This window comes from Lissotriton vulgaris, chromosome 2_2, assembly GCF_964263255.1.
Source record: "Lissotriton vulgaris chromosome 2_2, aLisVul1.2, whole genome shotgun sequence".
NCBI lineage: Eukaryota > Metazoa > Chordata > Amphibia > Caudata > Salamandridae > Lissotriton > Lissotriton vulgaris.
Window position 1 is genome coordinate 273,197,433 of NC_141688.1, and position 16,369 is coordinate 273,213,801.

The 16,369-nt window shown below is 48.8% G+C and overlaps 1 protein-coding gene across 1 annotated transcript in view; it reads right to left on the reverse strand.

The window, feature by feature from the left end:
• Window positions 1-1,588: 1,588 nt before the first annotated feature.
• RAG2 (recombination activating 2) overlaps window positions 1,589-16,369 on the reverse strand; it is a 111,737-nt gene continuing 96,956 nt past the window's right edge. Inside the window, exon 2 of the mRNA XM_086959604.1 lies at window positions 1,589-3,454. Coding sequence (XP_086815730.1) covers window positions 1,871-3,430 — 1,560 coding nt within the window. The 5' untranslated portion in view covers window positions 3,431-3,454 and the 3' untranslated portion in view covers window positions 1,589-1,870. The remainder of the gene's footprint in view (window positions 3,455-16,369) is intronic.

The window sequence follows — 16,369 nt, forward strand, 5'->3', positions numbered from 1 at the left end:
TTAAGTTTGATTGCACAGGCTGCTGCCTGCACTGTTGTCAGGGCAGAAGCTGCTGTTCTTGGCTGCTGAAAGAGACACTTCTGCCACCAAGAGGGGGTTTTCATGCATGTGCTGCTACTCCTTGGAACTTCCTGTTTGTGAGGCAGTAGTGCCAGTTTGCAGCTGGTGCTGTGCCGGAAGTGCTGAGTCGACAGCTGCTGCATCCACCCTTACTGGAAATCTCTGCTCGTTTGCTGGATCTGCTGTTTTTCAGGACTTCTGTGATAGCAGGGCAACCAGGCTTGTGTGTCCCTTCCAGATGGCATCCTCAAGTGACCCACACCAGGTCATTCACAGTCTACATGTAGGCCTCAGTCACCTGCTGTGTTTGCTTATCTGTGCTTGTCTGTGGAAGGAATGAACGTTTACAAGTTCCTGGGAGACTTCTTCCATGTTTGGCTCTTCTTCTCAGCTTCGTGGAGGGGTGGGGGCATTTTATGCCAGTATTTCGTTATGGCTATGAGGGGTTGGCAGTTTAATCGAGTCTTGTAAGAGCCCATCGCCATTCCAATATGTCGCCCGCACTCGCGATTACTGAGCTGATTGACCATATCATACCTCGTATACAATAGCCCCTCTGGGCCATACAGTAAAGGTCTTGGTTGGCAGCCATGAGTGTTTTGCAGTTGAGTTCTTTCTCCATGAGACTAGTGTGGCTGCACATCTGTATGGCTCATTCCTAGCTGCAAAGCAAGAGAGTGCTCTACAGGGTAGGATGTAGGGTACCATGTGATGAAGCATGTCAGAGTTACTAAGGTAAGGTGGAGTGTCTCTTCTTCTTTACTTATGCATCAGGGCTCCTGGATGCTTAAACTAGTGACACACAGAGCAGATCCTAACTTAACTCTGGCCTTTCTGTGATTTTCTCTGTGTTTGGCCCTGATTATGTGTGGCCAAATTTCACCTGTAGTGATACCTCTGGGCTCAGAATTACCTGGTCTACAAATCCTGACTTTACAGTGTCTGATCTGGCGACAACAGACTCTGTTACAGAGCTTTGAGGAGGAGTAAACAATGCTTCTCCCACCTGCCTGAACAGGCTCAAGCCTGTCCTGAGACTACCCGATCTCACTCCTGACTCCAGTCATCCAGGTGGCCTTATCAAATGCTAAGAGCAAGCGGACAACTTCACAGCTTTTCTCTCTAAAACCGATAGTCCTCGCATCTCTCGGTCTGTGGAATTATTCTTCCATCTGGGGGAAAACTCATACTCAACAGTTTTTAGGGATACTGTTTTCTGGTATCCCCACTCCAAAAACTGGCAAACTGGTATGGAGGACATTTTTGATGAAGGCATTAATTTATCCTTCTGTGATTTACAAATATGAGACTGAGGCAAAAAGATTCACACCTGCCACCTTTAGTGAATTCAGTTGATCAATATAGGGATGGTGCACAGATCGAGAAGATCAGCGCCCTAATCCTCTCTACAGGAGCCCGGCTCCATTATAAAATTTACAAAAGAACGATCGGCAAACACCATTCATCACATAAAGTACAAATTAACTCAATGATGCAATGCACAGACTCCTTCCAAGTTTTTCTAAACAAGTTTCTTTATTCGCATCTTCTTATTCTTTTGTTAAAACACTTTTCTTCTGGTGTAGCCTACTGTTTTGAGCCCCTGTCATTAGAAAGCAGGTTCTCCCTGATTACTCCCATTGTAAATCTTATCTCGCCAACCTCTTGTTCCATCTAGAGTCACACCACCAATGCAAAATCGCTTGTGATGCCCATTTTGCAATAAGTTCTGGGCTACTATGTGCAAATAAGTTCTAGATCTGCTTCCTACGTTTATGCAACACACTTAAAAAACAGAAATATAATACTTCTATTGAAACAACTTTCTGAGAAAAGATTTCTTGATGGGAGTTCGCACCTTGCTGGGTGCCTTTCGGTGAAGAGCCTTCATGGGAGTTGTTTTTACTGGAGGCACCTTTTTGGGTGTCTGCATGCCCATTGCCACCCTGCTGTGATCGTTGCAGAAGTATTTGGATTTTTCTTTTGACAGGTTCAGCAGCATGCTCTCCGACAAGTCCATGCATTGGGCATGGACCCAGTGACCCTCTCCGTTGGAGCAGAAGATCATAGCTGGTTTGTTGAGTTCGGTGGAGTAGTATGGCACCCAGGTGTTGATGTCAATGTCGCAGCCGATGCTGCAGGTGATCCAGTAGCCAGTTTCTGACTCATCTTCCTCATCGTCTGAATTATAAGCGTCATCGTCATCATAAAGACTGGTATCGGCTGTGATATAAAACTCTTCTGAGTCTTCCAGAGGCATGGAGTCCTCTTGATCCTCGGTGCACGCCACATTGCAAGCCTCTGTGACTTTCTCTTCCCCAAAGTTCAAGATATAGAAAAAGTTGGAGTCGGGTGTCTGCTGCTTGTTGTCTCCAGGTAAGCCGAAAAGCACAGCCCCGTTGCCCATGTTGCTGCCAAACCAGATCTTGCCATGCTTGATCTCTGCGGTCCAGTCTGGGCTATCTTTCCTGGAGATCTCAATGCTGTCATCTTCTAAGGTGATGGTGTGGCACACCATCCTTTTAAGGGTGTCGGATTCATAACCACCAACGATAACAAAGTCTTTGCTGCCGATCTGAGTGACAATGGCACTTGACAATGACAACCCACCGGGAAGCAGTGTGCAGCTTATGGATGGGCTACCAAGAGGCAAATCAATTTTTAGTTTGTACAATGTTGGTGGGCGACTATTGCTTTTGAGGCAATGGCCACCTAAAATATAAACTGTATTGTTTCTGGCCAAGGAAACATGGAAGGAAAATCCATTTTGAAGCTGTGGTAGGGCATACGAGTTGGAACAGCCAAACTCAAGGTCAACCAAAAAGACATGGGGCTGACAGTCCTCAACGCTGTTCCAGTTCTCTGAGTTCCTCTGTCCCTGGGGCATATAAGATCTTCCTCCAAATATCACACACATTGTTTTACCCCTGCTATGAACCACATTAATGGAATGGCCATATCTTCCCACAGGAATGTCACCTTCAAGCTCTTTCTCAGTGCAGCAGAATGTGGTCTTCTTGTTTGTGCGATCGATGGCAGACATGACATACATCTTGTTGGAGAGTTCATTGTTGGGTGTCTTACCACCATGGATGAGATACTGGCTGTTCTCCCCCTCCGAGTCCCCTGATAGGTTGCAAACGGCTGGATACCGCAGTGGTGGGAGGTAGCATGAGTCATTAGAAAAGGTGGTGGGTCTAAGTTTGAGCTCATTGTTTTTTATATTGAGAAGAAAAACTCCAGTTGGGCAGGAGCGTTTCGGCCATCCTTTCTGTCCAAAAAGGAAAACTTGCTCCTTAATTCTTAACAGAGAAAACCCTGGTTGGATCAATGAAGAGTTGTTGGTGACGGATATCATTTGAAGGGACATCTTCAGGATACAACAGTGCAGCACCTGCAACAACCATAAAGAGTTCCATCAGACATGCACAAATGAGACAAAATAGAAATATATTAAATGGACACATTTTAATTTCTAACCTAAGCCAATGAGAATATTCTAATGTATCCCTTACTTTGGTTTTTAACAGGATTTGTTTTCATCCTTTCTCACTTGTAAAAATTAATTTTGCAGTTTTTCTTAAATTATTTTGTAGTTTGTGTTTACTCTTAGGTTTGGCTATTCTCCGACATTAATTTCAGCTGCCCATAGCAATGTCATAGTGATGAAGACACCAAATAGGAGATGAGTCGCATGCGTGAATTTATTTCAGCTACTGGTAATTATTTTTGACAGACATGCTGTGAGAAGTTGGCCTGATATGTGGTGTTTCCAATTCTGGAACCACCTTGTATCAGTCCAAACAATCCCTTATGGGGTCTGGTTGTAAGTCAACCTTGTAGACAAGCTATCCTAGGGGTAGCATGGACTAAGCAGCCTTAAAGGCTTAACTTAAGAGGTCGTGTTAAGCGAGCAGTTTTACCACATACAATCCTGTAATACCAAATGAAAGGACACCACACAAGTATATATTATAAAAATATATGTGTTTATTTCTAAATTAATCCCCAGTACTCTTTATGAGCAAAGGGGCACAAGCGTTAAATCAAAAGCACAGTATAACATACAAAGTTGCACAATTATGGATGAGGGCGGGTGGCCACTCAAACCATATACTAAAAAAATGGTATAAGAGATACCAATCGAACAGTGGTTAGGCCTAGGGCCTAGAGAATCGCTGGGAGTAGTCAGGACTAGCAATGCTGAAGTCGGGAGAAGCCCGCGGGATTCGGGTGAAGCACGTAAAGTGCGGCTTGCACCAATGCAATGTCAATGGTGCGTAAAAGTTACACAAAGTTAGTTTGAAGATACTTCCGCTGAACCTAGAGGAACAAAACTTAAGACACAGACCCCAGAGGTGTGTACCAGTGTGGGCACACCGGCGTTGCAATGTTACCTCGCCCACAGGAAGTGGGTGTACAGGGTCGAAGTGGCGTCGGGTTTTGACACGCAGGTTCTTGGTGCTTGGAGCTGGAGAAGCTGCAGGCGATGGGAAGCAGAAGTGTCCGGTGTGATCCAAGGGTGGATCGAAGTCGAGATGAATCTGAAAGCAGAGGGGACAGAGTCTGGGTCACTCAGCAGTGACCAGGGTGGAACCAGGACGGAACCAGGCAATGTCGGGCGCAATCAGATGGTCGTCGAGAGGCTTCTCTCCGCTGTCACGTAGGCTCTGGGGCATCTGCGACGTCCAGGAGCAGGTCACGATCTGTCCCACGCAGGCTCTCGCCGTCAGCACCGTCGGCTTCAAGATTGCAGCAAACAGCACTTGGCAAAAGCAATCCACGTGGAACCGGGAGATTGCTTCTCACTCAGACCAGGAGGGTCAGAGTGGGGGCTCCTTTTCACAGGAGCTGGTGCAGATCTGGAGCAACCAGAAAAGCAAGTCGTTTTCAAGTTTTCGTCGGCACAGGGGCCACAAGCCAGCTGGCAAGTGACCGGGCCAACGCGTCGAGCCAACACAAGCAGAAGGGCCCCACGCAGCACTCGTCGAGTGTGGAGGGAGTAGCTTTGGTGCAAGTGTAGCTCAGGGTTGGGGCTTCTCAAACCCCGGTGTACAGCTTCGAGGGTCACTCGTGGGCTGCACGGTCAGCGTCTCATGGCCTTTTCAAGATGGCGTGCCCCACGCTTCCGGTCGCATCCACGGGTCTCAGCTCTGCAGGGACTATGGATCGGGCTGGGAGAAAGCAGGGAAGCTTGATCTCGTCAATCTCTGTCGCTCGAGTTCTGGCGGGAACTGCAAGAAAGCAACGGTCGAGGGCTGGATGGTGCCTGTTTGCACAGGGTGGTCACTCCTTGACCACAAGGGAGATTCTTCAGTCTTCTACGTTGAGTAGAATGTCGAAGGGTCCAGAATTCATTTCTTATGTTTCTTCAGGATGATCTGAGTTGCATTGGCACTGCTCCCACTCTTATTCGAATCTAGTGGGCTGGACATCCTGCTAGGTCCCCTCCTATGGGTGGGACCCAGGAAGGGGGTGGTTACACCCCTTTCCTTTGATCCAGGCCGCGCTGGGACTGGGGCTGGTGTGCCCCAGAACCGGTTTGGCCGGATTATGCAAGGGGCAGCCTTGTGCTCCCCAGGCAGTGTCTGGTTTCTTTGAAACCTCCCTGCTACAATCCACTATCTCCTGTCTGGGGAGGTTTGACACCGCCCTGCGACAGGAAATCCTTTGTCCAGGCCTCCATTTGCTGAGTTTCGGTCAGCAGAAGGAGGCCAGACCCGTGTCTGTGGCAGAGGCATCCATTTTGTGGATCTGAGGCTCATTTTAAATATCAACCGCGTTTTAGCAAAAGTAACATGTCGTCCCCTCTAGAGGGGTGGAATGCTACCCCCGTCGCCAGGACTGGCGAGGGGGTAGTATTCCAATTCGTATGACACCTTACACGACATGTTTTTGATAAAGCCAAACCAAAGTTGACATATAACCGCAAGGATTATAATGCACTTAATAGTATATGGTTTGGCATTATCCCGGAACAGCTAAGGGAATTGGTCCCGACAGCTGCAGACAGGCTCAGCTCATGCTAGAGCACCATCTCACATTAAACCACGCACTCTGCCTTCAGGATTGTTAAGGCCTGCCATAGGAGTGGCTCACAGGTTTATATGTGTCCAGATAGGTTTAGATATAGGCATACTATATCTAAGCAAGGGGTGATTACACCACCTTGCCACAGCTGAGTGATCAGCCAGTTGTGTCAATTTTAGATAGCCAGCCAGGGGTGGCAAAAGATATGCTGCAGCCCCTGGTAGGCCTTGGATGCACCTATGCCCTGGGCACCTACAGTGCTCTGTACAGGGGCTGATAAGGTGACCCAAGCCAATCTAGTTATGCACCTAGGGTACATGGAATCCATTTTACAGAGAGAGCAGATAGCCTGGGGCCCTGATTAGCAGGGAACCAGGCCAACTAAGTCGAAAACCAGCTAAACACAAGGCAAAAAATCTGGGGTAACCATAGTCAGGTAGCCACCTTCCTACACAACCCCCCCCCCCCCCCAAACGAAAGGAGATAAGGCTATCCTTGGCCAGGTAAGCCTATATTGCCTGAGTGGCCATATAAGGAAGTACCAAACAAAACAGGTGATGGACAGAATGTGGATCAATGTCACACATTCACCCCAGTCCAAAGATCTGGGCCCAAATCCATCGTTTTATTGCACTCCACACCACCCTGGGTTAGACAATGGCGATATGCAAATCAGCTCTGACCCTGTGCCCCATGAGAACAGTCCAGTCCGAACTACAAAAGCCATGTCCTTCCCAGAACGGAATCAAGCATCCGAGGACCGGACCGGTTTCGAGGTAACACCTCTCATCAGCCCGGCTAGCTTGACTCCAGTGGTGTGGAGTGCCTAGGACCCACGTCTGAGCATCCCCAGCGCACTTAGGGCGGAATTTGCAAACAAAACAGGTGATGGACAGAATGTGGATCAATGTCACACATTCACCCCAGTCCAAAGATTTGGGCCCAAATCCATCGTTTTTTTGCACTCCACACCACCCTGGGTTAGACAATGGCGATATGCAAATCAGCTCTGACCCTGTGCCCCATGGGAACAGTCCAGTCCGAACTACGAAAGCCATGTCCTTCCCAGAACGGAATCAAGCATCCGAGGACCGGACCGGTTTCAAGGTAACACCTCTCATCAGCCCGGCTAGCTTGACTCCAGTGGTGTGGAGTGCCTTGGACCCACGTCTGAGCATCCCCAGCGCACTTAGGGCGGAATTTGCAAACAAAACAGGTGATGGACAGAATGTGGATCAATGTCACACATTCACCCCAGTCCAAAGATCTGGGCCCAAATCCGTCGTTTTTTTGCACTCCACACCACCCTGGGTTAGACAATGGCGATATGCAAATCAGCTCTGACCCTGTGCCCCATGGGAACAGTCCAGTCCGAACTACAAAAGCCATGTCCTTCCCAGAACGGACTGGATTTGGGCCCAGACCCTTGGACTGGGGTGAATGTGTGACATTGATCCACATTCGGTCCATCACCTGTTTTGTTTGCAATATAAGGAAGTACCTGCACTAGCATGGGTACCCCCTGTCTCATGGTCCACTAAGCAGTCCCTCACCCTTGGGGTATCAGAGGGTCTCCACTATAGGGAATCACTACCTTGGGTTTGTCTTTGCAAGTTAGAAGGCTGGTTTGGATATGGAGTTTTGAAGTGAGGCTCCACTAATTTAGGACTCAGCGTCCTCCAATTATCTTCCACCATGTGTGCCCTTCTCTCTTCAACTGAGTTGCACTGTGCTCTCAGGGTCAGGCTCTGGCTACCTAAAGCTGGAGGCTGGGTCCCTCTGTTTGGCTTGCTGGAGGGACAGTTCAGGTTTGGGCCCTTTGGGTCCCAGGTTTGGCTGTGCCCAACAGAATCCATATGTGGGAGGTCCCTAACTACTTTTAAGGGGGCTCCCTCAGGAGTTTTTAAAGTTTTCACCTCACTAGGGCTACTAGTTTTGGTGCCCCTAATCTGTTGATGGGGGGGCTTTATTTGACAGGGGGCCCTCTGGGTCTCACTGTCCATCTTGTCCTCTAAAGCCCTGGGCTGACTAAGGCAAGGTAGAGAGGGGCAAGTTACCTGCTCCAGACTGGGTCCCACCTGAGAAGGGTCCACTGCCATCAGAGGCTCTGTCAGGCCAGGCCTAACAACCTCTGGAGCAGTTCCTTCATCAGGGATAAGATCAGTTCCCTGAGGAGGCTGATCCTGTCCTAATGTCTGGTGAGGGGAAGATTTCTCTTCCTCCTCCATGCTCTCAGTTTGGGTGGAGTGATCCATCATTTCAGGCTTCACAACAACCGTATCTGTTTGAGTTTAGGCTGTGGCCATCACAGCCCCACCAACCTTTTCAGGAGGAGACTTAGTTTGGGTTTCTGCTGTTATCATAACAGCTTTGCTATTCTGTTTTGGAAGAGCTTCTGTTAAAGATGGGGCAGAGAGTTGCTCAGCCCTACCAACCTTTTCAGGAAGGACATCTTGGGTTGGGGCTATAGTCAGTACAGCCCCACTAACCTTTCCGTTGGAGTTTACCATTCTAGAATGTATTTCCTGTTCAACCTCAGCCCAGGCTGAGATTTCTAAATCATTACCCAGTAGACAGTCTACAGGCAAGTTTGGTGACCCTGCCACTCTCTTTGGGCCAGTGACGCCTGAGACTTACTACTGCCATGGGATGATTTGTTTGGATTCCATCAATGTTTGTTACCTGGTATGTGGTGTGAGAAGGTGGCCTGATATGCAGTGGTCACTATTCTAGTGAACACTATGTATCAGTCCAGCAACCCTTATTGAAGATTGGTTGTAAGTCAACCTTATAGACCAGCTATCCTAGTAGCGTGGATACGAGCAGTCTAAGGCTAAAGACTCGACAGGGCGTGTTAAGCCAGCTGTTATACCACATATACCCCTTGAACACCAAGTGAAAGGACACCACACAAGTGTTATGAAAATAAACAGTTATTTATTACGAATCACAACAGCCCTGTACTCTTTATGAGGACAGGGTACTAAGCACAAACCAAAACTCGTACAAAAATACTTAAGTTAGCACAGTATATACAAATGCCCGAGGGGCACGGAAAACCATATACTTGAAAAGTGGAATGCGAAATTACTAGCAGGTAAGTACAGTACTAATAGGCTTTGGAATCGCTAGGACTTGACTATAGAATCGTTAGATTACTTCTAGGAGACCCAGGGGATTCGGGTGCAGTGTGTGCACTCTCACGCGAGATGCGGGACAAAGTCTATGGTAGCTAGAAATTGCAAAGTTAGTGTTCTCGGGCGAACCCGACCTGGTAGGGAGAAAACGAAAGTAGATTCTGACCCTTGGATAGTGAGTCTATGCTGGGGCACCGAAATGCCGAAGTTACCTAGCCCAGGGGCTGCAGCTGCATAGGACTCAAAAGACGTCGGGAATCCTCGTTGACGGACCAGGAGCCTGGAAGAAAGAAGTTGCTGGCAGGCGACCAGTGAAGAAAGTTCGGTGGATCCAAGCCTGGATCGATGGAAGATGACACCTGAAAGCAGAGGGGACCAAGTTCGAGACTACTAGCCAGTAGTCAGTGGGCACCAGGAGGGCACCGGATGGTAGCCACCTCGACAAGGCGTGTGGGTGACGCTGGGCTCGGAGATCTCACGGACCAGGAGGCGTTGTCAGCGACCAGGAAGGAGGATCGAGCTGTCCCACGAAGATAGAAGCTGTCGGCGTCGCTGGACCCAGGATTGGGCAACAAAGCCTTGGCAAATTCAAGCCCACGCGGTGGACCTAAAATGGCGTCTGGAGTGGACCAGGAGGGTCCGGGGTGCCTCTCTTCAAGAAGGAAGCAAGGGCCAGTCTGGAGCAACCAGACCAGCAGCAGTGATGTCGTCGGGCGTCGTTCAGAAGGCCACAAGCCAGCCGGCTAGTAGCCAAACAACGCGGTGCACAGCAAACAGCAGAAGGGCCCCACGCCGATCGTGGAGATGCAGGGAGGCTGATCTTGGGTGCTGGAGCTGCGCAGGGTTGGGGCTTCTCGGACCCCAAAGCACTCACCCGTGGAGGACACGGTGGGCTTGCAGTAAAGATGTCGTGCAGTCTTGGCGATCGTCGGTCCCTCGAGGTCTCGTCGCACTCACGATTCTCAGCTTAGCTGTAGAGGTGAGTAGAGGTCAGAGGTGCCAGGGAAGCCGGGTCTCGTCGAGCTGGGTCGTCGGATTCGTGATGAAGGACTTGCAGCAGACCACAGTGTTCTTTAGGATGGTGCCTGCGGATGCAGGGTGACTACTCCTTAGTCACAAGGGAGAATCTTGATGAAGAAATCGTGAAGTCCTTTCGCAGAAAGTCGTATCTTGATTCCAAAGATGATCTAATTTGAACAGGGGGCCCGCTCCCATCTTTATACTAAAAAAGGGGGCTGACCCGGTGACTAGGTCCTGCCTATGGGTGGGACTAGGTGGGGGGTGGTTACACCCCTCTGCCATGCCGGACTTCCCCAGGCCAGGGGCTGGTGTGCCCCTGGAACTGGTTCAGACCGGCCTATGCGTAGTGAGCACCGGGGTGCCACTCAGCAGTCACCTTCCTGTAAAGCCCTGCCTACCCAGGATACACAAAACCATGTCTGGGACGGTGCTAGCACCGCCCCTGACAGGAAACCCTTTGTCCAGGCTCCCCTCGCTGGAAGGACTCCCAGCTGCAGGGGGTCAGACTCGTGTCTGTGGTGGCAGCATCCATTTTGTGGAGCTGAGGCTTCAGTTAACTTTAACTAACCTTCATGAGCATTAATAGTAGATCGCTCTCCAAACATAGAAGAGATATCTTCGATCTGTTGGAGTCAGATCGCCCTGCTGCTCTATTTGTGACCGAAACATGGCTTAATGATAGCTCGGGCCCAGATATCACCATGGCCCTCCCCAATGATTATACCTATGTTGGGAGAAACCGAGCGCTTAAAGACGGTGGAGGAATTGCTGTTATTTACAAAAGAGAGTTCTCCTGTAAATGGGAAAATCTCGACTTCCCTGACTGTGAGGCGGGCCTGTTTAAATTAACTCTTTCCCCCCAATTTACCTTAACAGGCATCTTGATTTACCGTCCACCTGGATCAGTGAGCGGTTGGGCTACTGCACTTCCCGAACTCATTGCCCCTTTATTAGCACAATCCACTAATTTTACCATTGTCGGAGATTTAAATATTCATTTTAATTCTGCCTCGTGTGCTATTGCTCAACGTCTCTTACAAGATCTCGAAGCTCTTGACCTGCATCTCTACAATTCCGACCCTACCCATAAGGCCGGTAACCTTTTAGACCCTATTATTTCCAATCTGTCGACCATTTCCTATCAATCCTCTACCCCTGTTCTTTGGTCAGACCATTTTTTAATTAAGTTTTCTGTTAAAATATGCATAGCTGACATTCCTAGGCCAGACCTTACCCACAAAACTAGTAGAAACTGGAAACGTCTAGACCTTGACAGATTTAACTCCTCTCTGGCCAACTCTATTCCGTCGGGCTCTAATATTACGATTAAAGAGCTACCCATAATTACATCATGGTTAACTACAGCCCTGGATTCCTGCTTACCTACTCAAAAAAATAAAACTCAAATTCACCACCCCCCGGCGCCCTGGTTCAATGACTCTTTACGCCTGGAAAAATCCCATTGTAAGAAACTTGAACGTATCTGGCGTGCAAAGTATGATCCTGAGCACAAAGCTAATTATAGATCCGCTCTTAAAACCTACCATGCGGCATGTGACTCTGCTAGAGCCAATTTTGCCAATAGCACCATACTCACGGCTCAAAACAGGCCTAAGGCCCTGTTTAAAATTGTTAAAGAGCTTTCTGGTGCTTCTGCAGTTCCGAAAGACCCATGCTTAGACACTGCACAGTGCAATGCTCTAGCTAATTTTTTCCGGGAAAAGATAGACAAAATTTATGCCATTTTTAATTCCACTTCTGCTACTCCTACCCATGACGTGCCCCTGGTTACTCCTCCCTGTTCTTCGCCTACCACTCCCCCATTGCTGTCCTGGGATCCTATCTCCCTGGTGCTTTTTAAAAAATACCTTCAGGACATCAAATCTGGTTCTCCCCTTGACCCCCTCCCCCCTCAAGTTCTAGGTTCCCTTGACCCGGCTCCTCTCCACATTATTTTGGATGTCCTCAACGCCTCATTGGTAGAAGCGACTGTTCCGAATGAATGGAAGCACGCAATGGTGGTACCACTATTAAAGAAGGCCAATGCTGACCCGAACAATCCTTCCAACTTCCGCCCTATTTCTTTACTTTCCTGTTTCTCCAAGATTTTGGAGAAACATGTCAATTCTTTACTTAGTTCTTTTGTTGAGTCCTCCAATTTTCTCCATGGATCCCAGTCCGGTTTCAGGGCTGGTTTCTCCACGGAAACCACTCTCCTTGGCGTGTCAGAAACCATCAGGCGCCAAGTGGATAATGGTGAGACGGTGGCACTCATCTTACTTGATTTGAGTGCCGCCTTTGACACCGTCTCCCATTCCATCTTACTATCCACCTTGGAGACAGTTGGTGTTGGGGGCACCGCCCTGGCCTGGATTGCTAACTTTTTGTCTGATCGCACGTTTCAGGTTTTTTCTTCTACCTCTGTATCTTCCACCCTTCCTTCTCCTCACGGTGTTCCCCAGGGCTCTATCCTTAGTCCCCTTTTCTTTAACCTGTACGTAAGGCCTCTTGCGTTCCTGGCAGAACAGGCTGGTCTTACAATTTACTCTTACGCTGATGACACGCAGGTCATCTACTCACTTTCCACTAACAAAACCCTCCCTTCCTCCTCTCTACAAACTGGATTAAAGCATATATCGGACTGGATGTTGAAGCACAAACTAAAGCTCAACGGGGACAAAACAGAGCTGCTGCTGTTTGGACCCGACTCCTCTCTCTGGGGCCCTCACCATTGGCCCCCGGAGATGGGTCCTCTACCTATACCATCAGTGTCTGCGCGCAACCTCGGTGTGATCTTCGATAACCAACTCACTTTCAAACATCATGTTGTGAAAGTCGCGGCCACCTGTACTACTATCATCAGGTGGCTGAGGAAGATCACCTGGATGCTGCCTACAGACACTTTGAGGACCGTGGTCCAGGCCCTTGTCATCTCTCGCCTGGACTATGGGAACATCCTGCTCTTAGGTGCTGCCAAAGAGGTAACCAGAAAATATCAAGTGGTTCAAAATATGGCAGTTCGTCTGATCTGCCAACTTCCCGCAAGATCATCGGTCACTCAGCACAGGCGTAACCTGCATTGGTTGCTCATTGAAAGCAGAGTGCACTTCAAAGCACTCTGCTACATGCATAAAATCATGACTGATAGAGCACCACGCTATCTTGCTGCTCTGGTCCAACGATATGTTCCCCCCCGTACACTCAGGTCCTCGTCACAAAACAAATTTAAAATTCCACGCATTAACAGAGCCAAAATGGGTGGCCGCTCGTTTGCCCTGCTGGCCCCATCCTTATGGAATTCTCTTCCTCAACCCTTGCGCACAGAATCGTGCTTTCTGAAATTCCGTAAAGGAATAAAAACATGGCTTTTTAACAACTAATGTCCCTCCCTTTTCTTTCTCCGTTCAGTTTGCTTTAGCGCCGGGAAACCTCCGGGTAGCTGCGCGCTTAATAAATGTAATAATAAATAAATAAATAACCGGGGTTCACAGTTACATACATGTCGTGTCCCTCTAGAAGGGTGGAATGCTAACCCCGTCGCCAGAATTGGCGAGGGGTTAGTATTCCAATTCGTATGACACCTTACTCGACATGTTTTGATAAAGCAATACCAAAGTTAGCATTTAACCGCGAGGATTATAATGCACTTAAGAGTATATGGTATGCGATATCATGGAACAGCTATTAGGACTTGGTTCCGCAAGCTGCAGACAGGCTCAGCTCATGCCAGAGCACCATCTCACACGATTCCAAGCACTCTGCCTTCAGGATTGTCAAGGCCTGCCATAGGAGTGACTGATAGGAATCTGTGTGTCCATTTTAGGGTTAGGTATAGGTATACTACACCTACAGCAAAGCGTGTTTACACGACTTTGCCCCAGCTGTCATGCAGCCAGTTGTGTCAAATTTAGGAGGCCAGCCAGGGGTGGCATAATACATGCTGCAGCCCCTGGCAGCCCTGGGTACACCCATGCCCTGAGTTACAGGGTCTGATAGGGTGGCCCAGTACCAATTGGAAATGCACCTAGGGTACATGGAATCCATTTTAAAGAGAGAGCAGTAGGCCTGGGGTCCTGATTGGCAGGGCCCCAGGTCGACTATGTCCAAAACCAGCTAAAACACAGGGCAAAAAGTTGGGGGCAACCATAGTCAGGAGGTACCTTCCTACACAACCCCCCCCAAACGAAAGGAGATAAGGCTATCCATGTCCAGGTAAGCCTCTATTACCTAAGTGGCCATATAAGGAAGGACCAGCTCTGGCTTGGTTTCCCCCTGTGTCATGGTCCACTAGGCAACCCCTCACCCTAAGGGTATCTGAGGGTCTCCACCATAGGGAATCTCTGTCTCTGGTGTGTCTTGGGAAAGAAGAAGGCTGATGCTGGGATGGAGTACTGAAGTGAGGCTCCTCTACCTTTGGGCTCAACTTCCTCCAATCACCATTCATCATGTGTGCCCAGCCAGGGGTGGCATAATACATGCTGCAGCCCCTGGCAGCCCTGGGTACACCCATGCCCTGAGTTACAGGGTCTGATAGGGTGGCCCAGTACCAATTGGAAATGCACCTAGGGTACATGGAATCCATTTTAAAGAGAGAGCAGTAGGCCTGGGGTCCTGATTGGCAGGGCCCCAGGTCGACTATGTCCAAAACCAGCTAAAACACAGGGCAAAAAGTTGGGGGCAACCATAGTCAGGAGGTACCTTCCTACATGTGGCACCAGGTAAAAGTTGCTTAGAGGGGACTATACAGTAAGCCACCATGGTGATGCTAGCCCCTGTGTCTCTAAAGGCTTCAACTTTCAAACCATTGACGATGGGTTCTTGTCTATATTTGCTCAAGGTATTTGGGCAATCAGAGAAGTTGGCAAACCCCATGCCAGTCTCATAAACAAGATCATTTGGTGATGGGGACCTGGATAGGCCAGGGTCCACCTGGGCTCCAAAAGTAAACCCACCCAGATTCCTGGGTGTGCTCCCACTTCCTGGGGGATTACTGCTGACAGTAACAGGAGGTGTTGGAGCTGGCTTTGGAGGTATATTCTCTTTATTGCCATTCTTGGGACAACAGCTGTCTGTTTTGTAATGCCCAACCTGTTTACAGGTATGACAATAAGGTTTCTTCTCAGTTGATGTAGTGTCTTGGGACCCACCCCCACTCTTGGAGTTTTGGGGCCCTGGGGAAGTCTTTTCTTTAATTTTATCCCCACCCTTATATTGAGGCTTGGCAGACTCCATCTTCTGGTTACTGTCCTGATTCTTAGGCCTAATCCTGGTTCTGACCCATTTATCTGTCCTCTTTCCCAATTCTTGGGGAGAGGTCAAATCTGAGTCCTCCAGGTGCTGGTGTAAGAGCTGGTTCTGACAATTACTTAGTGTGAGAAGTTGACCTGATATGTGGTGTTTCCAATTCTGGAACCACCTTGTATCAGTCCAAACAATCCCTTATGGTGTCTGGTTGTAAGTCAACCTTGTAGACAAGCTATCCTAGGGGTAGCATGGACTAAGCAGCCTTAAAGGCTTAACTTAAGAGGTTGTGTTAAGCGAGCTGTTTTACCACATACAATCCTGTAATACCAAATGAAAGGACACCACACAAGTATATATTATAAAAATATATGTGTTTATTTCTAAATTAATCCCCTGTACTCTTTATGAGCAAAGGGGCACAAGCGTTAAATCAAAAGCACAGTATAACATACAAAGTTGCACAATTATGGATGAGGGCGGGTGGCCACTAAAACCATATACTAAAAAAATGGTATAAGAGATACCAATCGAACAGTGGTTAGGCCTAGGGCCTAGAGAATCGCTGGGAGCAGTCAGGACTAGCAATGCTGAAGTCGGGAGAAGCCCGCGGGATTCGGGTGCAGCACGTAAAGTGCGGCTTGCACCAATGCAACCTAGAGGAACAAAACTTAAGACACAGACCCTAGAGGTGTGTACCAGTGTGGGCACACCGGCATTGCAATGTTACCTCACCCACAGGAAGTTGGTGCACAGGGTCGAAGTGGCGTCGGGTTTTGACACGCAGGTTCTTGGTGCTTGGAGCTGGAGAAGCTGCAGGCGATGAGAAGCAGAAGTGTCCGGTGTGATCCAAGGGTGGATCGAAGTCAAGATGAATCTGA